The 11,655-nt window shown below is 37.0% G+C and overlaps 1 protein-coding gene across 2 annotated transcripts; it reads right to left on the bottom strand.

Annotated features, from left to right (window-relative positions):
- Window positions 1–5,884: 5,884 nt before the first annotated feature.
- LOC125056450 (chymotrypsin-2-like) lies at window positions 5,885–11,655 on the bottom strand. Of its 2 annotated transcripts, none has more exons than XM_047659546.1 (6): window positions 11,561–11,655; window positions 11,294–11,498; window positions 10,931–11,177; window positions 10,706–10,858; window positions 10,293–10,439; window positions 5,885–5,928 (listed from the first exon to the last, which is right to left on the bottom strand). In XM_047659546.1, exons 1-5 carry the CDS (start codon window positions 11,616–11,618, stop codon window positions 10,293–10,295), a joined length of 810 nt encoding a protein of 269 aa, XP_047515502.1. In that variant the 5' UTR covers window positions 11,619–11,655; the 3' UTR covers window positions 5,885–5,928. The 2 variants fall into 2 exon arrangements, with proteins under 2 accessions (XP_047515502.1, XP_047515503.1); XM_047659547.1 differs by having other exon boundaries at window positions 11,294–11,483.

Below are 11,655 nucleotides of genomic sequence, written 5' to 3'. Positions count from 1 at the left end.
TGAAGAAAAGCAATAAAAAAATTCGCGAATTGAATTAAATATAAAAATTTATTTATTTATTTCGTAATCCTACAGCTAACATACATTATATATAATAACAAACAGTTACACTGAAAATATAGCCAGAGATGGAATACATAATACATTTTACTACAAAAAGGTTCAAAAATTTACAAAATCAGACAAACAAAAATTCAAATTATTCAATACATTCAACTAAATAATACCTAATTTGGCTGTGTTGTGTGATGGTGTAAAAGTGAGGGTAAGTACGTGAAGGTGTGTATGTGGGGTATGCTCATGATGCAGGTGATTTTGCGCTATGGATATTCTTAATACTCCTTTTAACCATATTCATTAGAAGGGAGCTGCAATTAATTTTATTTGAGATGATGTCATGTAGTAGCAATAAATCATATTGTTTTCGTCGAGAGTCTAAAGTATTAATTTTAAAATGTTGACACGCGTCTTTATATATATTAAACTTATTGTAGGTCTTATAGGAGATAAATTTTAAGAAGTCTTTTTGGATCTTTTCAATTTTTTCTTTGTGTACAGTGTGTGTACAGGTGACCAAACCGAGCAACCATATTCGAGAATACTTCTTACGTATGTATAGTATAGCACTTTCATACAGTCGACATCATGAAAATGTTCACTAACACGTCTTACAAAACCAAGCTGCTTATAGGCCTTGTCAACTATTGTGTCAATATGGTTATTATACGTCATTTTATAGTCTAACCATATACCTAAGTCACGAGCACAATCTACTTCTTTTACGGATTTGTTATTAATATGATAGCTAAAGTTAATTTGGTATTTTTTTCTGGTGAATGTTATTTTGACACATTTAGAAGTATTAACCGATATTCGATTTTGTCTATAATAATTGGAAAGGTTATTTAAGTCGGCCTGAATTTTGTGACAGTCTCCTTCTTTGTTTATTTTTAAGTATATCTTTTTATCATCAGCGAACATAAGGTAATTTGAATCTTTAATGCTACTATTTATGTCATAAAGATATGCATTGTATAACAGGGGACCCAATATAGATCCTTGAGGAACTCCAGAACTTATACGAACAAAGTCACTTCTAGCACTGCCAACCGCAACCGCCTGTCTACGATTTGTTATAAATGAACAAAACCAGCGATGAAGGTCACCACGTATCCCTAGAAGTTGGAGCTTATGTAATAGGATGGTGTGATCCACTCTGTCGAAAGCCTTCTCAAAGTCTGTGTAAATTACATCAACCTGTGCACCACCATCCATACTTTGCAGTACATAGTTCGTAAACACGGTTAAGTTGGTTATCGTAGAACGTTTATTGATAAAACCATGCTGTTCATCGGGAAGTGAATTACTTATTATATTGTGGATGGCTTTATAAATTATATTTTCAAAGACTTTACTGAAAGTATTAAGTATCGATATTGGGCGATAATTTTCAATACTCAACCGCGAGCCACTTATGAATCGGTATTATTTTAGCAATCTTCCATACATCAGGATAAATGCCAAATGTGTTCACGGATAAGTTCTGTATTATGTACAGTGGTTCTGTAATAGTTTGAGCACACTTTTTGATAAAAATAGGTGGTATACCGTCATACCCAGCTCCTTTTTCCGCATTTAATGAATTTAGTATCTTTAATATATCCAATTTGGTTATATTTAGTTTACATATAATGTTGTCGGTTACTTCCATATTAGTCTGCAGAATTTCATGGTATGAAGGTGCTGCTTGTTGAAATACGCTCTCAAAGAAAGTACTGAATCCCGTGCATGCTTCCGATTCGTTGTTATATATATTGCTTCCTAATTGTAATCTATTTGGATAGCCAGTGTTATTAATTCGTAAGGATTTTAAATATGACCAGATTTTCTTTGGATCTTTCTTTAACGATGTTTGTATTTTTTGCATATATAAATTAAAACATTTTTTTGGATTGCCTTTTGTCTGGCACGAAGTAAAGAAAACTCATCATAATCTCGTGGGTTTCTTCTTGCTTTCCAACGAGAGTGAGCGGTTCGTTTGTCACGTATTACATGTATGAGCGACTTAGAATACCAGACCGGATATTTGTTAGAAGCATTAAAGGTAGTCTTAGGCACATACTGTTCAATTCCACGGTGGAGGATCGAGTAAAATTTCTGCACAATTATTTCAATGGTGTCGCCTCTTAGTGAGTCATTCCAATCTATACCGTTAAGATATTCATTTAATTTATAGTAGTTAGCCTTCGTGAAGTTATATCTTATCTCCTTTTTTAATTTAATACTAGGCGTCATCAATTCCGACACTTTCAGTTCCAGGCATGGATGGCTTGGGTCTTCTTTAACGAGATAACTGCAAGATTTAGACACCTCATTCCTCAATGTAATAATAATAATAATAATCATCCATGACTGTTTTAATGTAAAGTGGGAACAAACCGTAATCCATGTGGTATCCAATTATTTCAGTATTATTATTATTTTCTTATGTAGCCTAGTCCACATTTCAAGGATCGTCATGCTCGCTTAAATGTCATTGCTTGTGGCGGCGTCCATGCGTCGGGTTGTCTCTCTCCCTAAAATATGGGGCCGATGGCTGGCCATGCGTCATACTCGTGAACGGGTGCTGCTTGTGGTGACTGGTCGTACTTGAATTCGTGTATGCGGTGATGTTAATTATTTCGACTATGTGTTTGCGTGTTGTTCCCACGAGAATGTAAGTGCGTGCTCCTATTTCACCATGCCTCCTGCTGATAGGGGACAAGTCTTTGTTTTTATTTATGTTCTTATTATTAATTACTTAAAATGTCATGTGGAACATGGTGTAATGGTGTGACAACCCATCTGTTTGCCCAACTTTGGCAAAGGCCTCCTCCATTTCTCTCCACTCTGCTCTGTTCTGAGCTTTCCTGGTCCAAATTTTCCCAGTTACGGATTTTATTTCGTTTAGTTTCATTCCTCAATGTATGTGTCACTAAATATTAGGTCTAGTATATTTCCAGAGGAGTTTTAAAAAGCCTAAGCCTAGTAGATATAGTAATTATCGTAAATATTGCTATCCTGAATGGTATACTAAGGAAATTATATGTGACCTGCAGCTAAAAGCAAAATAACACAGAAATATCTCTACTAATTCTCCGAACGACTACCGTGATTTTTCTGCTTGTAGGGCACGCATTAAATTGAATATTAAGCTTTCGTTTGAATGTTATGAAGAAAGGATACAGAATAATCTAGTTAACAATCCTAAGTCTTTTTGGCATTATATAAGGGCGCGGAATAGTAATTCTGCTCATCAAAATTCAATTTTATAAAATGGGGAGGTATTATCAGATACAGATTGTGCGGCTGAATTTGCCGAGTATTTTTACTCAGTCTACAGTAGGGAGCGGCAGATGGCAGCGGGTACCGGGAGCGGCTCATACGTGCACGTATCTGAACTGACATCAGCGCAGGTAAGAGATGCCCGTGTCCGTCTAAAGCCGAAGCGCTCGGTAGGCCCAGATGGCATACCAGCATATATTATGAGGGACTGCCGTTCTAAACTTGCTGAGCCCCTTACGTATTTGTTCAATCTATGCCTGGACAACGGTAACTTTCCACAATGCTGGAAAATCACAAGAGTGATTCCTATACCCAAAAGCGATAGAAAAGACTCGGCGGAAGCATATAGACCGGTGGCTATATTATCGACTCCCGCTAAATGTCTAGAGATTCAATTAACTCTCTGATTTAACTACTTTACTGCGACATAGTATATACAAATACATGGAGTGATCATATACTTGTACATGATCATCTTTTGGGGCTTTTACCTCAGTAATAATTAATTTACAAAGAAAGTTTGTAATGCACTTTTTTTAAATATAAGATCTATCCATCCTGTTTTTTTTAATCTGACTATTCGCTGAAAGGTTCGCTTTAGCTGAAACTGATAAACTTTTTGTTAAGCTACGATATTCCTAAAATTATAACAATATCCATAATATGTTAGGTATCCTTTGTGTCGTGCTGAAACACAATGTATATTTTAGAGTTGTCTATCTCCCATAAGCAATTCACTAACACTACGGCTTGTCAGTTGTCGGTTTATGGTGAATATTGTTACGAAGACGGGTCGACTGCAATGTTTCTTGATTTTTCCTTTGATGAAGGAATAGTCTAGAACGAATTTTCTGGGTGTGGGACAAGGACGGAATGATACGAGAGAGAGACGGATGATCGGAACCTTCTCGAAGCTAGACCGAGCACTCTAGAACACCGTACGATAAGGACGGAGCAATTTGCGAGAGAGATAGCGAGTACGCACGTTCTAGAATTGTGCGATCGCTACTCAGTAGCGCTCCCGCCTAGAGAGTTCTCGAACATCGTTCAAGACTATTCCCAGGGATAAATAAGCGAGCCGAAACGCGACCGATTAGTTCAGTTTTGAATGAATGTCACCGAAGTGACAAAGTGCGAATATAGTGAAGACAAGTGATAAAGTACTGTGTGAAGTGCGTGTAATTAAAGTAATTAGTGACAGTAATTTGTGTGTATATTTAGTGAATTTTTGTGCGTAATTTCCAGTTTTCAGTTAACAAATTCCTCGTTAATTTATTAAGAAATAAACACTTGAAAAAATCTGCGGCGTGTTCTATCCGATCCCCTAGCTCGAAACAATATAATGTTCTTACATATGAAATTGGCGTTTTGTATGGGATAAACAAAAAGTAGATATTTTTAAATAGAATAATGAAGAAAAACCGCAGACTGTGCTTTCTTTGAAAATACTATCATCCGAAGGTATGCTTATAACTTATAAATATGTTAAAGAGACGGCTGATAGCTGAAAAATCGCATGTTTTTGTAACTGAAACTTACAAAATTGAATAAAAACCTGTTAAATATAAATCTGTTTACAAATACAAATAAAGTCATTTGTTGGCGTCGTGTCGGAACGCGTTGAGCTGAAGAATGAGCCCAACATTAGGGGCTCATCCATATTCTATTCATATGTGAGTATGCTGAGTTCTAGCGTGGACTTCCATTAACGTCGAATCCCGCACGGGACACCCTTCATCGGTAGTCACTGAACAAATGATTAAAAAACTTGACTACATTGTCTTGATGAATCATCGTGTTGTTACAGTTTGTTTTATAGCAGAAGATATGAAGATTTCTTTATGAAGTGTCCATAATATTTATTACACATAACTACTATTTAAACATGAAAAATGCGTCCGGGCGCTGATTGCTTTCTGATTTTTCACATTGGATATATCATATTAAAAATTATAAAAATACTAGGTGTATTGCGCGAATCAAATAGGTAAGACAACCAGTAGAACAAATTGATGGCCCGTCCGGCTGCGTCCGAAGTGTGGTCAGAGTGTCTCTTTCAATATTCTATTGACATAAAACTTACAGAACTTTGCTTCATCGCATTGACAGACGACCACGATACGTCGGAACAGATTCGTGTCAAAAATAATTAACTAAGTAAATTTGTGGAGAGGGAACTCGCATGAATAGTCTTGACAATCACGAATTACTGTTGTCAGACTTTCGGCGAAAATGGAACCAGGATTACGCTATGTTCGTTAAATACTGTCTTATTGAATATTGTCGTACATGTGTTTCTACAACTTAATAATTTCCTAATACGCATTTTGATTGCGCTCTCTCTGCAGCATACAATTTAAATAATTTTGCAAAAGTTTAAAAAGAAACGCTCTGCGAAATGCAAGTTTTTAAACAGTCACAAAGAAAACTGCATGTCGTGTGTTTCAGCTGTCGATATATAACTAAATCGTGTGCGAGTGAGTGCCTATTTATCCATGCCATAAATGTTTTTGGTGTTGGATATGGCAAAATACATTGCAACTAAATAAAAAACGTATAATAATTTGTGCGACGAAATTTATGACAATTTATAAATGACAATACTTAGGGTTTTTTTTTTTTTTTTTTTTTTTTTTTTTTATACATGTGTCTTTACTAAGACATCATGGCACATTACAATCTAGCCTAACTTAAGACTAATAAGTAATTTAAGTCTAACCTAATTTACTAATAAGGATTTTTTCATAAGAAAGTGTCCAATAACACTACTTACAGTCTCTATTAAAGGGAAGACACTCTGTTCTTGTGTTCTATTTTTTTTTTCTTTCACTCACTGTGTATTTAGTACTGACGTGCACTAACACTAATTCACTAGTTCAAATGGTTTTGTCCTTTTAAGTCTTCTCACTAGGCCAGTGGTGTCAAGGAGTTGAATAGCCTCGACATTCACGTGATGGTGGAGCCTATGTTCGTGGGCTCCAGCAGTCTTTTTTATTATTGTGGCGACGTCCTCTATATTAAGGTCCCGATGGAGGTCGTTATTGCGAATATACCAGGGAGCATTGACTATTCCCCTGAGCACTTTGTTTTGGAATCGTTGGATTACTTGGATGTTACTATTACTGGTGCAGCCCCACAGCTGGCAACCATAAGTCCATACAGGTGTCAGGACTTGTTTGTAAATCAATAATTTATTTTGAACTGATAACGCGGAATGCCTTCCGAGCAACCAGTACAATTTAGTGTAACGGAGATCCAGCTCTTCACGCTTCTTTTTAACATGGACCTTCCATCGGAGTTTGGTGTCCAGCGTCATACCTAGGTACTTAGCTGAATTTTGGAACGGCACTTTGACGTTATCAATATATACTGGCTGGTAATTTGATGTTTTGTTGGTAAAGTTTATGTGAACTGATTTAGACTGATTTAATCGTATCCGCCATTTTTTGGTCCACAAGCCAACAGTATTTATGGCTTTTTGTAGTTTTACTACCGCTTCCTTTTCAGTATCTGCCGTAGACATGATAGCAGTATCATCGGCAAAGGTAGCGATTACGTTATCTTCTAGTTCAGGAATATCGCATGTGTATAAGAGGTACAGGACCGGACCTAATACACTCCCTTGCGGCACCCCAGCTTTTATTTCTTTCAGTTCTGAATAATCATCTTCTTGTCGTACTCTAAACATTCTTTGTGTTAAGTATGACTCTAGTATATTTGAAAATTGACGAGGCAGTAGTTTCTTTAATTTATAAACAAGTCCTCGGTGCCACACTTTGTCAAATGCTTGAGCTACATCCAGAAAGACCGTGGAGCAGACTTTTTGTTCTTCTAGTGCTTTTTCTATATTATTTGTAATTCTATGAACCTGCTCAATGGTAGAATGTTTTTCTCTGAAACCAAATTGGTAATCCGGTATGAGCTGCTTTTTGGCAATAATAGGGTTAAGACGTTTGAGAAAGAGTTTCTCAAATAGTTTTGCTATAACAGGTAACAATGAGATTGGCCTGTAGGACGTTACTTCGTGTGGTGGTTTTCCTGGCTTAGGAATCATTATCACTTCCGCAACTTTCCACATATTGGGAACATATTGAAGTCGAAATGAAGCATTAATTAAGGTTGTCATTTTAACTACAGCTTTACGGGGGAGATGCTGTAGTACCTCACCAGTAATTAAATCAAAGCCTGGCGCCTTTTTTTTAGTTAAACATTTAATTTCACTTAAAACTTCTTTAGGTGTGACTAGACGGATGTTTAGTTGTTCTGACGATATTTCTTCGAAGTCAAGTGAATCTTCTTCATCGATTTGAAATATATTTTCTAGATGATCAGCAAACCTTCTAACTTTTTGTATATTACTTACAGCCCAATTCCCATCAGACTCTCTCAAGGGAGGAATATGTGTTGTAGGTTTTTTGATATTTCTTATCGCTTTCCAGATGGAGTAGTTGGTGGAACCATCAGAAGTTAATTGGTTTAGGAATCTCTTTATTGAAGTATCTTTATGTATTTTAATCTCTCTCCTCAGTTGTTTAGTGAGGTTATTCAGATGTTTTTTGTCTTCAGGACATCTTGTGTAATGCCACCTTTTTCTTTGAGCTCGTTTTGTCTTTATCAGATTTATAATCTCTTCTGGAAAGTAGTTGTTTTGTACCTTTTTCTTAAATTTTGGAGTATTGCTCCAAGCAGCTTGTTGGATGTTCTTTGTAAATTTATTTACTTCTAAATCTAATTGTTCCTCAGTCTTTAAAGGTACTCTTAGGTCTATAATATTCTCAAGATAAATTTTGAAGCTGTCCCAGTCCGTATGCGGGTTCACGAGACATGGATTCAGTTTCCGCTTTACAGGGTCTTCGCCAATTGTGAGTAAAATTGGTGAGTGATCTGAGTTCATATCATAAGCTTCCTCTATTTGGAGAACATTTGGTGATACTTCTCTAAATATGAAGAAATCTATAAGATCTGGTATTTTATTCTTGTCTGTTGGCCAGTATGTAGGCTTCCCTGTCGAAATTGCATCACATCTCAAATCTTTCATAGCATTAAATAGTTCTTTTCCTTTTGTCGTTATTAATCTTGATCCCCAGTAGGTATGTTTTGCATTGAAGTCGCCTCCCAGAACAAATCTATTTCCAAGACTTTTTAGCAGGGTTGTGTACTGGTCGTACTTAAGTGCATGTCTTGGTGGGCAGTAGATAGAAGATATTGTTAATGGACACCGCTTCATTGATAGGCATACAGCCACAGCCTGAATATGTTCTTTTTCATATTTAAAGACCTCATGGTGTTTCAAACTGTCCTTTATTATAACTGTACTTCCCCCGCTGGATTTATTACTTGGGTGAAGGGCATGGTAGGCGTTATATCCTTTAAGTTGAATGTACGACTCCCTGGTAAAATGTGTTTCCGATACCAAGCAGATGTCAATGTTTTCATGTTTAAGAATTATATGAAGTTCTCTTTGGTGTTTTAAAAGCCCATTAGCATTCCATGCCATTATTTTTAAAGACATCATTGCTTTGGACGTTTAGAAGCTGCTATTTTGGTGCTGCTTTCTAGTTTTTTAAGTCTTTCATCAAAAGTTGTCAATAATGAAAGTATGGTGTTAATCTTTTCATCTAAGCCTGTGTTAGATTTAGTCTCATTTTGTGTTGAGGATAGAATCTTGGGACCTTTAGTAACCTCAGCGAAGGAAACAGTCTTGGAAACTAATTTTGCTGGTTTTACAGGTTTGTCCGTTTCAGTTTTTGATTTGGATTTTAAAACGTTTCTCATTTTTTGCAATTCTTTAGCTACAACACAGCCTCTGTAATTAGCTGGGTGTGACTCACCACAGTGAACGCACTTCGGTTTCGCGTCTCGTGGCTTGTTACAGTCTACTGTGAGATGCTTTGCAGTACATTTTACACACCTCGGCTCCTTGGAGCAGTATTTCTGTGTGTGCCCATAAGCCTGACACCTCTTGCATTGGGGGATCAATTTTGGTGATTTCAATGGCTGTACATCAATTTTGCAGCCAAGTATCGATTTTATTTCATAAATATTTTTTATGTTTTCCTGATGGTGGAAAGAGAGAATGAACATGTTTAGCGGTTCCTTGTTTTTCCAGCTATATTTGACGGCTGCGTCTAAGATTTTAAATCCTTGGAGAATGAGGTCTTCAACTATCCTTTCAGGCTTGCAAGAGGCATGCAGATTTTTTGCCATTACTCTTATTGGCCTACTCTGCTTGTTCTCGTATGAGAACCACGAAGCATCTACTTCTTTAAGGTGTTTTGTGATACCTCTGTAGGTAGCTTCACTATTGCTGTTAATCTTCACCGATCCATTCCTAAGCATTTTCACGGTGAAAGAGTCTTTATTTAATTCTTTTTTAAGTAAGGAATCGTAAAATGATTGGTATTCAATCACATTTTCGACAATAATCGGAGGTGGAAGGGGTTCCTTTTTGGGTTTTTCTTTGGTTACTTTATTACAAGTAACTTCTTTCATGGGGGAAGGGGAGGTGTTTAGTTTCCTTTTCTTTCTGCTTTTTTGTCGCACCCATTCCGTTTCTTTAGCCAGTTCTTCTTCGTCCGTCTCATACTGAATTGATTCAGCGGCTGCCTCATCCCTTTGTGTTAAGGGCTGATCTATTTTTTGTTCTAGCTGAGCTATTCGTTCCTTGAGTTGATGGACAATACTTTCCAGGTCTGAGCATCGGGCTCTTTCCTTTTTCAGTTCACCCACTAGTAATTGCTCGGTTTGGGTTTTAATTTCAATAACACTTGGAGATGACATCATAAATTTTATATAATAATTAAAATTATAAAGACAAAACCTCGCCTTAATTCATTACACAATAACATGTATTAGGTCAACGATTCATCGTAACGCGATCGCGGCGCTGCGTCAGCGCGTTGCACTTTTTCGATCACAATATTTAATACGCGACGTTTCTAACCGAAATGAAAACAACAACTGAATACTTAGGGTGATTTAGTATTTTCTTCTATCCAAGAATGGTAATTGTACGTGTTAGCGTACACATCAGGAAAATTAGTTGCACAGGGACTGTTGAAGGACACGATGCCGGCTGAGGTGCCGTTGCACACTAAGCTGCCGCCTGAATCACCCTGAAAATGTCCAATTAAGAACATTGTTCATTGCGCGCGCGCCTTATATGTTAAATAATACAAATGTCGTTCTTGTTGGATGAATTATATAAATCATAAAAATTATAATTTGTCTGTTACGAAGCTCAAAAACAGTAAGCTATATCTGCAACCCTAGGTGATGTAGTCGTATGTCGTTGGAGCAGATTAGTGGCAAAATGATTCAGCTCTCAGTGCTTCGTGCCTATTTACAAAAATCGTGACGTGCTCTTTAAATATGTACTCACTTGGCAAAATCCTTCTCCACGTTTGTTAAGGGTGCACATCTGGCTGGCATCAACAGTGACTGTGATTCCTTTAAAGTACTTATTACACTCGACGCCTGTTAAAGTTTTTACATACAGATACTGCAATTGGTCAGGCACTGACTGTCTAGAGCCCTAAAAGTATTCAAATGACCTATTAATTCAATTGTGTTACAAATATGTATCACCGTGAATTTGTTTACTCACAAGTTTACCCCAGCCGCTTAGTATACACGACAATCCAGACGTGATATCCTTTGTGGGTAATGGCAGGGGCTGAACCTTTTTGTTGAATTCGATGGCCTTTTTCGTACTTACAACAGCAATATCGTTTTTAAATCTATTTGGCTTGTGATGTTCTTTGTGAGCAATGACTTTGCTTATTTCATACGTTGTGCCACCTTTCGTTCTCGATAATGTACCAACTACAACGGTAAATTCTGATGGTTTAAGACTGAAAACAACAAAGAAACATATAATTTTAAAAGCTCAGACAAAAAAACGGAAGCATCTTATACTCTTAGACGGGCACAGCTTACACAATGTGTATTGTTACATAAATTTTTATACCTTTCGACACAGTGGGCAGCTGTCAGTACCCATCTGTCGGAGATGACAGCACCACCGCAGAAAGTCCAGCCGTCTTTTGTTTTAAGAGCGACTTGATGTGGCACAAGGCCTTCGGGTGCGTCTTTGCCACCCACCACTCGGGTCTCGGGCTCTTGCCCTCCAGACTTAGAGGCGAGACCTTCAGCATCGCCTACAAGAAACGGTACTGTACTTAATTTTTAAATAAATAAATGAGATCGATAATTAATGAGAATAAAAAAAACTTACCCTGTACGCTCCATGCTACTAACAGTACAATAAAGGATATCTTTGAGACGCCCATCATCTTTTACAGTTCTGAAGTAAATGTACATATTCATATA

Source organism: Pieris napi, chromosome 15, assembly GCF_905475465.1.
Source record: "Pieris napi chromosome 15, ilPieNapi1.2, whole genome shotgun sequence".
Taxonomy (NCBI): Eukaryota; Metazoa; Arthropoda; class Insecta; order Lepidoptera; family Pieridae; genus Pieris; species Pieris napi.
Note: the sequence above shows the minus strand (reverse complement) of the source record. Positions and strands in the feature narration are given on the sequence as shown.